The 14,829-nt window shown below is 35.4% G+C and overlaps 1 protein-coding gene across 4 annotated transcripts in view; it reads left to right on the top strand.

Annotated features, from left to right (window-relative positions):
* The window catches only part of MED23 (mediator complex subunit 23), a 69,059-nt gene that overhangs the window by 13,499 nt on the left and 40,731 nt on the right, over positions 1-14,829 (top strand). For 2 of the 4 annotated variants that reach the window (XM_001380351.5, XM_056818792.1), the window contains exons 6-11: positions 5,532-5,630; positions 6,597-6,698; positions 8,208-8,277; positions 9,759-9,871; positions 10,596-10,691; positions 11,323-11,340. In XM_001380351.5, the coding sequence (XP_001380388.2) occupies positions 5,532-5,630; positions 6,597-6,698; positions 8,208-8,277; positions 9,759-9,871; positions 10,596-10,691; positions 11,323-11,340 (498 nt within the window). The remainder of the gene's footprint in view (positions 1-5,531; positions 5,631-6,596; positions 6,699-8,207; positions 8,278-9,758; positions 9,872-10,595; positions 10,692-11,322; positions 11,341-14,829) is intronic. The other 2 variants (XM_003340484.4, XM_056818793.1) reach the window with 1 other exon arrangement.

The raw sequence follows: 14,829 nt of genomic DNA, 5'->3' as shown, positions 1-14,829 counted from the left end.
ACCTAATTTGGTATACTGCGATATAGTTGGGCAAAGTAATTTTTAATGATTGCCTTAATTTCCTCTTCATCATAGGTGATGTTCCCCTTTTCATTTTTGATGCTGTTAATTTGCTTTTCTTCTTTCCTTTTTTTAATTAGATTGACCAGTACTTTGTCTATTTTGTTTTTTTTTCAAAGTACCAGCTTCTTGTCTTATTTATTAAATCAATAGTTCTATCACTTTCGATTTTATTAATTTCTCCCTTAATTTTTAGGATCTCTAGTTTGGTTTTCTGCTGGGGGGTTTTAATTTGATCGCTTTTGAGTTTTTTTATTTGCATTTCCAATTGATTGATCTCTGCTCTCCCTAGTTTGTTAATATATGCACTCAGAGATATGAATTTACCTCTGATTACCACTTTGGCTGCATCCCAAAAGGTTTGAAAGGATGTCTTGCCATTGTCATTTTCCTCGATAAAATTATTGTTTCTATGATTTCTTCTCTAACTAAACGATTTTGGAGTATCATATTGTTTAATTTCCAATTAGTTTTTGATTTGGTTTTCCATGTACCATTACTGATCATTATTTTTATTGCCTTGTGATCTGAAAAGGCTGCATTTATTATTTCTGCTTTTCTGCATTTGTATGCCATGTTTCTGTGACCTATTGTATGGTCAATCTTTGTGAATGTGCCATGTGGTGCTGAGAAGGTGTATTCCTTTTTATCCCTATTTATTTTTTTCCATATGTCTATTAATTCTAATTTTTCTAAGATTTCATCCACTTCTTTTACCTCTTTCTTATTTATTTTTTTGATTTGATTTATCTAAATTTGATAATGGTTGGTTCAAGTCTCCCACTAATATGGTTTTACTGTCTCTTCCTTCAATTCTCCTAGTTTCTCCATTAGAAATTTGGGTGCTATATTATTTGGTGCATACATGTTGATTAGTGATATTTCCTCATTATCTAAAGTCCCTTTTAACAAAATATAATTACCTTCCCTATCCCTTTTGATCAGGTCTATTTTTGCTTTGGCTTTATCAGATATCATGATTGCCACTCCTGACTTCTTTCTGTCATTTGAGGCCCAGAAGGTCTTACTCCATCCTTTAATTCTGACCTTGTGGGTGTCTACCCGCCTCATTTGTTTCTTGAAGACAACATATGGTAGGGTTTTGGATTCTAATCCATTCTGCTATTCGTCTACGTTTTATGGGTGAGTTCATCCCATTCACGTTCAAAGTTATGTACTTGTGGACTCCCTGGCATTTTGATATCCTTCCATAATTCTAACCTTTCTTCTTCAGCTCTACCTTTTAGTCCAGTGATTTACTTTGAATCAGTCCCCCTTGTCCCCTCCCTTGATATGTTTCCCTTTCTAGTCCCTCCCTTTTTGTGCCCTACCCCCCTTGGTTTTCCCTTCTCCCTTCCCTTGTTGGGTAAGATAGAATTCAAGATCCCAATGGATCTGGATGTTTTTCCCTCTCAGAGTTGATTTCCCTGAGAGTAAGGTTTAAGTAAAAACTCTCCTCCTCTCCTTCTTATAGGAGTTTTCTTCCCCTCCCCTTCCCATGTGAATCTTTGTGTGAGAAAGATTATTCTATTTGGTCTTTCTTTTCCCCCTATTTACACAGTACATTTTCACCATATGTTAATATACATAGATTGATATAAATGTAGTCCTTATAGAAGAGAGTTTGAGTAAAAGAAAAAGATAACATTTTTCTCCTTTTCCCTTTCCTTCATATTTACCTTTTCAGGTATTCCATGCTCTTTGTTTTTCGATATCGAACTTTCCACAGAGCTCTGGTCTTTTCTTTGCAAAAACTTGGAAATCTTCTATTTTGTTGAATGCCCATACTTTCCCTTGGAAGTATATAGTCAGTTTTGCTGGATAGCTGATTCTTGGTTGAAGACCCAGCTCTCTTGCTTTCTGAAAATCATGTTCCATGCCTTACGATCATTCAGAGTGGAACTTGCAAGGTCTTGTGTGACCCTGATTGGCATTCCTTTATATCTAAATTGTCTTTTTCTGGCTTCTTGTAAGATTTTTTCTTTTGCTTGAAAGCTTTGGAATTTGGCAATTACATTCCTGGGAGTTGTCTTTTGGGGATTTAGTGTAGAGGGTGTTCTGTGAACTCTTTCAGTGTTTGTATTGCCCTCTTGTTCTAGAATCTCTGGGCAATTTTCTTTGATTATATCTTGTATTACGATGTCGAGTTTGCTGTTTATTTCTGGCTTTTCTGGTAGTCCAATTATTCTTAAATTGTCTCTTCTCCCTCTATTTTCCAAGTCTATGACCTTATCAGTGAGATATTTTATGTTATCTTCTAATTTCTTGGTCTTTTGGCTTTGCTTTATTAATTCTTGCTCATTGTCTTCGAATAGCCTAATTCTGACCTTTAAAGCCTGGTTTTCCTTTTCACTTTGATCAAACTGGTTTTGTAGATGCTTGAATTTCTTTTGCATTATTTCCCACTTTTCCTCCCAGAAGGCTTCCATCTTTTTGATCCTTTCCAATTCAAATTCTTCATGGGTTTGTGGAGAGTTGCCATTTCCTTTGGAAGGTTTCGGAGCATTTGCTTGTGTTTCCTCTTCTATCTTCTCTGTATTTTGTATTTTTGCTCCATAAAATGTGTCCAAAGTCGCCCCCTTCTTGTTTTTCTTGGAGTTTTGAGGCTTTTCTGTGGAGTTTTCCATCTCTATCTGAGTGGGGAGGTCTAGCTTTTCTTATCTCTGTCTGGTGTTCAGAGGCTTTATTCCTAGGCAAATTGTCTGTTCTATGCAGTTGTTGTTCTGTCTTCCCGGGGAAGCCAGGAATTGCTGGTGTTTCCGTGTTACTGCCCTCCTCAGTTCCCTCTGGATGCTTCTCCACTGCCCCACTTCCACGCTCTGAGCCTGGCTTGGCCCTTTCCATGAGGTATTTGTTTCAATGCCTTAGCCGGTCAGAAGAGCCTGCACTCTGAGGGAGGAGGGGCCGTGGCTTCCTGGAACTCCGAGGGCTCCTGATGGGATTAACTTTCGCTGGGTTGAACTGAGTATGCCCTGAGACAGGAACCTTCCATGAGACTCGGATGGAAGGATCCAGCCTGGGGGTTACAGGCTCCCCCCGTCTCTCTCTGTTTCCCTGCTGTCTGTGTTGGGTTCCCCCTCGACTGAGTCAGGTTGTTTTCAGGAGGCGGCCTTCAGAATAGCTGGCCCTGGGGCTCTGAGGTTCCCTCTGCTGCCTTGGACTCAGTGCTCTGGGTTGGGGGGATGGGTCCTGGGACCTTCCCTCTGCCTATCCCTTAGATCCGCATGATCTCGGGTTCTGGCTTTTGGGGGGGGGGGCGTACCTTTTGATCCAGGTCCAGGAGGAGGATTTCCGGGGTCTATGCTGTTGTTCATTTTGAATTTCAGTGTCCTAGGAGCATATAGCTTGAGATCGGTAAGGAAGGGTTTCCGGAGATCTGAACTCCAGCTTTCTCTAAGCTGCCATCTTGACCCAAAGTCCATTCTATTTCTTGATTGTTAACTTTCTGTTAAAGTTGGCCTCTGCTTCAAGAGCAGTAGGGCATTGTCCTAAGCGTCAGATTTTTCATGTTAACTGTTTTCAGAGTTAGTTCTTCAGCTTTATAAATTTTCAATTCTTCCAAAGTAGTATGATCTAAAGAGAGATGTGGTCACTGTTCTTCTGGCCTTTGCTATACAAACAATCTTTTTGCCCTGGAATCATGACCAGTCCCCATTCTCCTGCTATTGAAGGCTCTAATGTGGTAGCGTTTCTCCTATCCCCTGAGACTGTGACCTAGAACTGCATATGAGCAGTGCAATAGAATATTGAACTCAGTGCTAGTAAAGGGTCACTTGTAGTCTCCCTACCAGTTGTCTTACTCCCTTGTCTGTGGACTGAGTTTCAGAAGCCACTGCTGCCAATTCAGTTACCCCCACAGCCTGCTACTGGCCTTTTGGGATTCAACCTGCATTTTACTCTGACTTTAGTGAGATAGACCTTTCCTGCCAACCTTTTAAGTTATATTGTGATGGGGTGTTTTCACCCCATCCTTTTGTTGGTTCTGCAACTCCAGAATTTGAGTCATTATTTTAAAAGTTGTTGGTTTTAAAAAATTTTTTAATTTTGTAATTTTAAAAAAATTTTCCATGGTTCATGTTTTCTCTATTCCCTCTTCTGAAGTGGAGAAGCAATTCCACTGGATTATACATATAAATATATTATCACTTGAACCCATTTCCGTATTATTCATTTTTTTAAAAGAGCGAAAGATGCTAAAAGAAAAATTCTACCCTTTTGATCCTTTTAAAAAGAGTTTCCCTCAGCTGAAATTCACTAACTCTCTAAACTTTGAATCCAATTCGATTCAAAGTTCCCACCTATGCACAGGATTGGTACTTATATAGACCAGTTCTGTGCCCAGAAAGGGGGGGGGGGACATGGCCCCCTCCCTAGCACAGGATTGGTTTAATTCAAGACCAATCCCATGCTAGGAAATAGTAGGGAGGGACCCCTGAGGTGCGCTGGGGGATGCAGTTCCCCTGCCACAACACTTTAAAACCCATAATACTCATGTAAACAAGTGATGTCACATGTTTTTTTCTGGATTTCTAGTCCCACAGTTCTTTTTCTAGATGTGAATAGCATTCTTTTTCATAAGTTCCTTAGAATTGTCCTGGATCATTGCATTGTTTTTAGTAGCAAAATCAATTACATTTGATCGTCCCACAATGTTAGTCTCTGTATATAAAGTTCTCCTGGTTCTGCTTATTTCACTATGCATCTATTCATGTAGGGTCTTCCAGTTCTTATAGAAATCCATCAATTCATCATTCCTTATAGCACAGTAGTATTCTGTTACCATCATATACCACAATTTGTTCAGCCGTTCCCCAATTGAGGAACATCCCCTCTTAAAGTTTTGAGTGCATTTTAGGAGAGCTCAGGGGAGTCCCTTCCTTTACTCTGTCACCCTGGTTCTGCTTGGTTTCATTCTTTCTTAAGCATGAAACTTTTAAGGCATATTCAAATATATTCCTTTTTTTTTTTTGACAAGAATTTTTTGTAGAAATTTTTTTTTCTCCTGGACTCTTTAAAATTCTTTATTTTCTGCAATATTATCAGATCAGCGACTCAGGTCTTTCTAAATAGACTGAACTCAAAATATAACTCTAAATTGCAAATACTAGGACTGGGTCTAGCATTTCAGAGTAGTTAGTGATAACTATGTATTATAGGCATGAACTTATATTTCTTTTCTCAGTTAACTTGTTCTTGTACTTAACAAATATTGGATTATTTTTGTTGTACTATAGATATCTTCTTGAATTTGGATAGGCTACATTTTAAAGCATTAATGTCTAATTGGGTTTAGAAAAAACATCAACTGAGAGGTAAAGTTTCTGATTTTGAAGACTAGGGAATAAAAAGCAGCTTCTGTGTTAGTAGAAATTTTCTGTACTTTTTTTTTTCTTTTAAAAGACTGAGTATTGATTTCTCAGCTTTAACCTGATTCTTCTTTTTTTTCTTTGTTTCCTTCCCACAACCATCAGGGTGTACGAGATCTCTTAAAAGTGATTTTGGAGAAAGTCTTAACAATACCCAATACAGTGAGTTCAGCTGTGGTACAGCAGCTTCTAGCAGCAAGAGAGGTAATTACACATGAACCTGATTTTTATTTCTAATTATCATTCCAAGGAACCTTCTGATCTATTCAATCCACTCTAGAATTCATGGAATACTGGAGCAAAAAAAAAACCTCGCAGACTACTTTTCTGTTTTCTTTTTACTTACCACAAAAAAAAAAAGATAGAGGGAGGGAAAAACCTCATGTTTATATAATTGAATTACTCTAAAAGTCAATCAGTAATCATTATTATGTAATCCAGAGATTTATTTGATTCTTATCATTCTTATAATAGTATTAATTTGATAAAGGTAAGCATAGATATTGGCATATAAGAGGCTTAAGAACCTTGAATACCTTTGTGGACTCTGCTGTGCAGACTTAACTCTATGAGAACCAGTAATCTCTCTCTGCTTACATCATGGGCCCTATTTTATTTTTATTTTTTGTTTATTTTGAGACTGAGCATCCTTATCTTTTTCAGTCTGGAAGTGCACCACCTATTCTAGGGCCCTATCTCATTATTGATTGTCATGGAAACTTTGATCTATTGCATTTCTATCATCAGTAGATATTTGCCCTGCTTTTTTTTTTTTTAGTTTGTAGTTCTCCTAGGTGCTCATCATATAGTATAGGACTTATATCAGATACCCAATTGCCTTCTGCAACTCAGAACTCTCAAGCTCAAGCAATCTAACAGCCTTGACCTCCCTAGCAGCAGGAATTACAGTTCTATGCACCTATTCCCTGCCATTGGCTCTGTTTTAAAGGCTTTCCTCAACAGGAAATCAGTCTATCAATAACCTATTCCAGTATTTTAATAATTATCATTATATGGAAACTACTTTATATCTAAACTAAATTCTTTTTGTACAAATTAATCTAATGTTGCTAGTTATGTCTCAAAATCTCGGACAGTGGTTTGATAATGAAAATTTTGTTAAACAATATTTAATTCAGCTTGAATCAAATTTGTATCTTATCATCACAGGTTATAGCTTACATTTTGGAACGAAATTCCTGTTTACTACCAGCCTATTTTGCAGTTACAGAGATCAGAAAATTATATCCTGAGGGGAAGCTTCCTCACTGGGTAAGTTTTATTAGTTCCATGATTAAGGTTTTTATTGAACTTCCTGTTGAGTCATTTTTCAGTTGTGTTCGACTCTGTCAGATTCCTCCCTATTTGGAGTTTTCTAGGCAGATATACTAGAGTGGTTGCCATTTCCTTCTCCAACTCCTTTTACTGATGAGAAACTAAGGCAAACAAGAGAAAGTAATTTTCCCAGGTTATGTAAGAATATAAAAATTTAGGTTGTTATGCTAATATGAAATTTCTAAAGTAATAGTATGGTCAACAATTTTAAAATATTATAGCTTAAGTCAAAATGACTTTTAGTAGCTTTATTTACAAAGAGGTGGAAAGAGTGAAAGTGGAGAAATGTAAGAAGAAGGTAGAGAAAGCCTATCACCCTAAGTGGTGCTCCAGTGTCTGGCTCAGTCCTGGCAGAGATAGGTAACCTGCAGCCAGAGGACCTGGTGGTGTCTTCAGCAAGGATTCCACCAACCCAGCATCCTCCAGGAAAGGGAGGTCACTCTAGAACCAGTCCCTCCAAAAGCCAGGAAAGGTAGGCCAGCTACTTACCCAGCAACCCAGGCTCCCAAGTAGAGTCTCCCAAGATGAACTCCAAAGGAGAAGACTGAAGGCCAAGTCCAAAAGCCAAGTCACAAGGTGAAATCCAAAAGCAGTTCAGGACTTTTTATAGTCCTTTTTTCTAGTCACTTCCTGTCTCTTCCTCCACTTTACAGGAACCAATTGCAGTCTTTCAATTTGCCTAGAACTGCCCACGGGCAGGACAATGGCCTCTGGAGTTGTCACCCACTTTAGCAAGTGACTGTCTTACTTAGTGTTAAGTAGAGGGTGCTTAAGTTTTTGATTAATTAATTTAAAAGATGCTGATTAATAGACAAAATTTGATTCACTCTTCACAGTAACACATGTAGTAAGTGTGAGGCTAGATATGAACTCATGAAGATGAGTTTTCCTGAGTCCAGGCCTACACCCTGTCTACGGCATCATTTAGTTGCCCTCCATGGTTAGCTAATTCTGGTATTGCCATTCTATTTTGTATTACTAAATATTAACCATAAAAATAATACTTTCCAGCACTTTTCTCCTCATATTTTTCTTCTCATGCCTGAAGAGGGTAGAAAGTTTATTTAATTTGTTTGTTGACTTTTGAGAGCCTTTCATTTGCCACAAGGTTGACTGCATATACTCTTATTTTTCTTTGTAAATCAAATAGTCAGAAATGTGGGATGTTATAGGGGATAGAGAGCTGTCTCCAAACTAGGAAGTACCGGGTTAAAGTCCTTCCATTGATGTGTATTGGCTTTGTGATTCTGTGCTCTAGGTCATCTCTTTGGTGGTGGGATTTTCCTTACCTGGAAATTTCCCATAACAATGAAATCACAAGGTCTCATCCCTATCCTTACAAATATGGATTCCATAGATTTATGTACTTCAAAGTGAAGAGTACATTTTAAGTAAATGCTCTTTGAGATTGAGCCTTGCGTATCTTATTTTTATTTTTTTTTTAAGTTATTAGGTAACCTTGTGTCAGACTTTGTGGATACCTTCAGGCCCACAGCAAGGATAAACTCCATTTGTGGTAAGGCTAAATTAAAAGGTAAAATGTTACTATCTCTATTGATTTCCAGATTTATTGTGTAGCTGTTGAATTGTAGCGAAAGAAATGTCTTTCTCTAAGTATTTGCATTTTGGTGGTGATATTTTAGTATCTTTCAAAGCATAGGAACATTGGTTTAATATAGGATGTACATTGGGTTGTAGGAAATACTGTTATAGAGTAAATAAGAGAAAGAGAAGAAAGAGGTCAGCTGTCTACAGTGGGTCTTTGTTATTAGCTTCAGGTTGAAAACATGTTGGGAGATTTTTTTCCCATTGATAGAGAAACAAAGTTGTTTATTAGACTTCTAGAGAGTCCCAAAGCATAGGGAAGTTCCTGGGAGGCTGCAACCCATTTCAAATGAAACGTGTTCCTTTATCCAATTCTCTGACTCTTCTGATTTGACATAGTCTGTTGGGTATCTTATATATGCTGGAGGAATGTAATGTAATTTTCCTATTTGGACCTATATACATTCTTAGGAATTACATTACCTTCAGAAATGGCTTAGATTCTTCACATATAGGCCAATAATCTTCCAAATGTCCAAGAAATACAGAAATGGCATGGCTGCCTAGGCCTTATCATTCAGGATTTCATAAGTATTTATTAGGATGCAGAGGAGAGCTAAAATGTGAGTGATATACTTCTCCCATTCCAAAGTGGGTCTCATTTCTTTCTGCTTTCATAAGAGTAGAAATAGAGTAGTAGAAAGGTAGTAGGTATAAATTGATAGATGAAATGGTAGTTGTGTCAGGAGAGTAGTCTGTCATTGACAGGTGAAAATCATGAAGGCAGCTAACTATATTTGTACCTTCATACTTTTAAGACTATGCAATTTAATTATTTGTTTTTATTTGAGAGTTAAGTTTTGAGAATCAGAATTTAAAATCAATATGCTGTGATCTTAGAGATTGTTCACTTTGGAAGAAAAAATTTTTTTTAAATTCCATTTACTTTGTTTTTTCGGGTATATTGACTTTTTCCCCCTTGTTTGGAAAACAATCTGTAAATAGAATCATTGATATCTAAACTGTCTTCCATACCTTTTTACACATGGGAGAACAACAAAATAGAATCAGAATCTTTTTCGTAGCTCAATTTTTATTATGACATTCTTTGATTCTGAGTTTTCAGACCTTTTATAGCTTTTCTCTGCTTGAGCAGTTCAATTTGACTTGAAATTCTTTCCTCGTCCTTTATTTGACATGCTATTTTTCTTTTATCAAGTAAGACATTCCTAAGGTGTCACCTGGACATCTGAAATAAGTATGAGTGATCAAGGAATATGACTTTGGAATACTCCCACAACTTCCCTTAGAAGGTTTGATGGTTTTCAAGTAAATAAGTCATCATTTGAGGTTAAAATAATAAGATTCAATTTTTTTGGCCTTCAGAGGTGAGGCACCATGCATTTGCCAAGCATTGCATTTACTCACATGCATTTTGTGTAATACATGCAGGGCGCTGTAGTCTCCTGCCAGTGGTAAATAACTCTGGTGCCATTTGTAATTCCTGGAAATTGGATCCTACAACACTTCGTTTTCCTTTGAAAGGCCTTTTACCATATGATAAGGTATGTTGTTACCATAAGAAATTGAATTTAATCAAATTTTTGGTCCATAAAGTAAGCTTTAGTTATAAAAGATGTTCTGTACAATTGCTATCTCCATTGTCCTAGCCATTAAGTATATAGCTATAAATAGTCATAAGTCATAATCAGATTGCCACATTATTCAAAAGATGCTCAAATAGTTTATGGTATTGTTGCTGCCTCTGTACCAGTGACCCTTTTCTGGCAGAGCATTTTCAGGTAATAGGTTAATATTCCTTTTAGAGGCCATTTATGCAAAACAGGCAGGTCAAATGATAGGGATTAAGAAAACCAGATACTATCTTAAAAAAAAACTTTTCACATAATGATTGTTTCAGTCATTCTAGATGAGAAAGGAACATCAATTTTTTTGATGTGTCAGAGAGAAAAATCCATTAAGGGTAAACTAATCATGTGGCCAATAGTCCTGTAACTGTAACACTATTGGATAGAGTCGACATGCTTTCTTATTTTTAATCTATTCTCATGCAAAAATTATAAATACAGAGAGATAAAGATACTTGTCTAAGAGCACATAGCAAGTTAAAAATAAAACAGTATCATCTTTCTCAATCTAGTTTACTTTCTACTAAGCATTACTCAAAAGTAATGAAAATGCCCATCAGAATAGTTAACCTTTTTAAAAATCATTTAAAATTAAAACTAATTTTGATCTTGAAGCAACAATTTTCTTTATTTTTTAAAGGATCTGTTCGAACCTCAGACTGCTTTGTTGAGATATGTGTTGGAGCAACCTTATTCCAGGGATATGGTCTGCAATATGCTAGGTTTAAATAAGCAGGTACTGTACTATGCTGTAAACCTAGTAAATTCTGCATAGAGTCTGCACTATTCTTTTCTCTTTCTTTGCTATAGCTAACTGAGCAAAACAGTTTAGGACTATTCAGTGATTTATCTTTTTATTTAAAGTAATGTTAGGTTTATTGAACACTATATTGTTCCTATCGTTTATTATTGCTTTGGAGATGTTTAAATTGAAAAGTAGATATTTTGAAAGTTGATTTTTTTTGCATTGCTTTTTTTTCTATAAGGCCAGCCTCAAGAGTACCTTTTGCCAGATAAACCTACACATGACTTAACCATCATATTTTGTTTCTTAAAGGTTTTCATTCTGTTGCAGTGTTGTGGTTGTTGTTTTTTCCCCCTATTGTTCTGGTCTCTAGTTTTTGCAGGCTTACTTATTACCTTTGTCATTTTTCAGTATTACATCATTGGAAAGTTGGATTTTCTTGGTTCCCTTTTCTTTTTTTTAGTTTTTTTGTTTGTTTAAAAGTAGCTTGGCATGTGGGAGGGCTTGTTCTGACTCTGGGTTTCTTGAGGCTGGCCTCATAGTCACTGTTTTGTCTTTTCTTTTTTTCTTCCTTTATTTTTGTTCTGTCCTGTCTTGTCCTGCCCATCCTCCAATGCTCTAGACCTTGAACATTGCTCAGGTATGTTCACAACCTTACTGTTGTATTGTGACTAACGATACGCTGGCCGCTTTGTAGCCACTGATTCCATTTAGAGAATACGTGTATGGTCGGGGCTTGAAATTGGCAGGACCATGCTGAGACCAGGGCCACTAAAAAAATTTCTTCTTGGGATGTGAGAGTTGTTTTTTATAGCTTTGGTTTTTGGTGTTTTTTTTTTCCTTTTTGGTGGTTTTTTCTTTTTTTTCTTTTTTTTTAATAAGAATATAGTCATTACTCATTAAAACCTATCATTTTTGGATAGGTTGTTTTCCCTTCCACTCCATCTTGTTTTTCAAACTCTTAAGGCTGAGCTAAGGTTTTAGCTAGCCTAGTGGAAAGATTTGTGGTGGCCTTCATCTTTCCTGGCAATTGAAAAAAGTCATACCCCAAAACAAAATATATCTTTCTGTTGCTTTATTAAATGAAACACTTTAATAGAGAAATGCTATCTTTAAAGCTGGAGTGGTTAAACTGCTACAGTGAAAGCTTTTTTGGAAACACGGGGCTTCACTAAGAAAGGTAATATTCTTAGGTAGCCCCCCACCTACTTGGCCAATATTCTTCTGTCAGTCTTTGCCAAAAGTGTCCTCCTTCAAGAGTGAGCTCCTCTGTACATCAAAGCTGACCTGTCATGGGGGAAAACACACTATGGCTGAACTCTATAACAAAACTCTTATGCTGTCCCAAGTCTATTTCCAGGACTTTTCACCTTTGACATTTTAAGGAAAATAGTGGTTCCAATTGTTTTTGTTTAAAAATTTTGAGCCCAACATATTAAAGTAGACCAGTTGAAAAACCTGCTTTTTTATTTTAAAAGGACATTATTGTCTAGGATATATAAAATAGCGTTGCTGTTTGCAATACTATAGTGAAGGTTGTGCCAGTGCTTCCATTTATAAAACCCTATTTTTAAGGACATATAGCTTGGCCATAAAACTTGCTAAGTGTTGAAACTTTGCATGCCAAACCTCACCCTAGTAACAGTATCTCTTTTTATTATTTTAATTTTTTTATTCTTAGTAAAATTTTACCAAGTTGGACAAGCTTTTATACACATGTAACTCAAATGATTTCACACTACCATATATAATAGTTATCTGATCATATATTCCCATTTAACATTTTAAAACCCAAACCTTCCCTTGAACAGAGGTAAGTATTTATTGAACTTTTAAAAAGTGGTCAAAAAATGCCTAAATCCCAGTTTTTTGTGGTAGGCCTTAGTTGTGCTTCACCTCCTTTTTCATAGTTTCCTGGATATTATACATATAATAATACATATTATAGTTAATCTGCATGAGATTTTCCTCAAATAAATCACCTATACTAGGCTTTTCCTTTGGGAGAACAGCTTTTCTCAAACCAGAAGTTACCTAATAAAATTCCAAAAATGTTGGTAAAATAAGTATAAAATCCTGGACTGATGATTTCAGTACCAAGTTTCAACCTAAAAAAATTTTATGACTAAGAAATAATTCCATAAAAAATAAAGTTTATAATGGAAATGCTGACAGAACATTTACCACATCAATCCTACTGTAATTTATGCATCATCAAAATTTTATACTTCATCAATAATTGCTTTGTAGAAACTATGAGTAGACTGAAACAAACATGCTAACTTGATTTTTAATAGTATATTTTTACCCGTTGGAAAGTAGAATAGAAAATAAGAATGTACACATTCAGGTGACTTAAAACATTTATTAGGCTCATTAGTGTCCTCTTTTTAGTTATATAGCACTATGTACTATACTATACTTTCTTGTTCTTTCTCTGCTCTTACATAAATATACCTAATGCTTAAATATCTTTTAAGAGCTATCTTTTTTACATTTTCCAGTAGGAATTAGACTGATTTTTTAAAAAATAAAACTTTCACATGATATCCTGAAAATTAGTAATATAGAATCCAGCTATTATCATCCATTTGAAGGATAAGACTTAAAGGTGAAAGGATAATCTATACTAAATAGACTTGTGTAAACCAGATGCATTTCTGTTATTAGAGGTTTTCATAAAAATAACTCAGAATCCTATGATTTGTGATTTGCAGAGTGCTTGCTCTAAAACATGGATGTAGTTTATGTAAAACCCTCTATTATAGATCAGATCAGGAAATTGAGGCTTAGAAAGACTAAGCGATTTCCTCTTAGTAATAGAACTAGTAAATGTAAGAGACTAATAATCTCTGAAAACCCAGGTCTTCTGACTCCCAGGTACAGTGCTTTTTCTGGCACATCATAGCACTTGAATTGTAGCACTTTCTAACAGTTAATAGATAGTGCTTAACTACTTTATTCAACATAATCATGAATAGCAGCCAGGGAAGTAGCTTTTTTAATGCCAGATAAACCATTAGATTGATTCTTTTCTGATCAAGATAATATAATGTGGGAAACATGGTAGAGAAAGGACTCTTGTTTTAATTTACCATATGCCTAAAATATTGAATTAGTTCCTAGTTTCAAAATTGTTCTTGGGATTTTTTTTTAAGGTCACCCAATTCCCAGAGTAAAGTTGGGTTTTTTGTTTTGTTTTAATTTAATGTTTTGTGACATGATTTTTTAAACTAAAAGTCTAAAAATAAATATCTTGAAATATAAACTGTTAAAAGTAGAAGTTAAAATGGTTTAACTCATATACTAGTGTAAAAACCCACTTCAAAATAAAATATGCTAAAATGTACAAATATACACTTTGTAAAATCTTAACATTGAATGAAGATGACTTAAGTTCCTTGATAGCATGGCATCTCTATATTTCTAGTACCCACAGGGTGATTTGCACATAATAGGCATTTAATAAATATTTCCCTTAAGTATATATTTTTAAACTCCAGTCTTGCTAAGACCTTCAGAAATTTGTAAATGATTAGCTACAGAAATCAAATTAAAAAGTAAGGTGTCTCTTTTCAATGAATCTTTTAGAGTTGTCTTAGGATAATGATAAATAACATTAATTCAGATTTCCAAATGATTTATTAAATGGTAATTTGTTATACTTCTCAAGATTTTCTGCAATGTGGTGAGGTAATAAATATTAATATTGCAATTTTATAGTGAAATTTAATGCCATTATCCAGTGATTAGAGACAAATTAGGTAAATTTAGTATTTGATTCATAGTCCTTTGCTTAACTCATGGACAATATGTATAGTCTTTTGCTCTCTGTATGTTGAAGTTTTATAGAATAGCAAAACAGCATACTTAAACTTTTTGAAAAACTTGGGGGCTGAACCAGTTAAAGCTGGGAAATTTAGAATCAATATTAATTGATGTTCACCTCTAAAAATATTATAGTATTAAGTTCTTAGGGAATCACAAGTACTTTTACCTCATGGCTGGAAGGTTTTGGATATTGATTTGCTTTATTCTAGATTCAGTAGTTGGGATGACCAATGTGGGCTTCCCTTCACATTTCCTAGTATTTCTCACTTTGTTAGAATCCTATTATTCACAGTAATAA

Source organism: Monodelphis domestica, chromosome 2 (genome assembly GCF_027887165.1).
Source record: "Monodelphis domestica isolate mMonDom1 chromosome 2, mMonDom1.pri, whole genome shotgun sequence".
In the NCBI taxonomy this organism is placed as follows: Eukaryota; Metazoa; Chordata; class Mammalia; order Didelphimorphia; family Didelphidae; genus Monodelphis; species Monodelphis domestica.
This window is presented reverse-complemented; position numbering and strand designations above follow the sequence as displayed.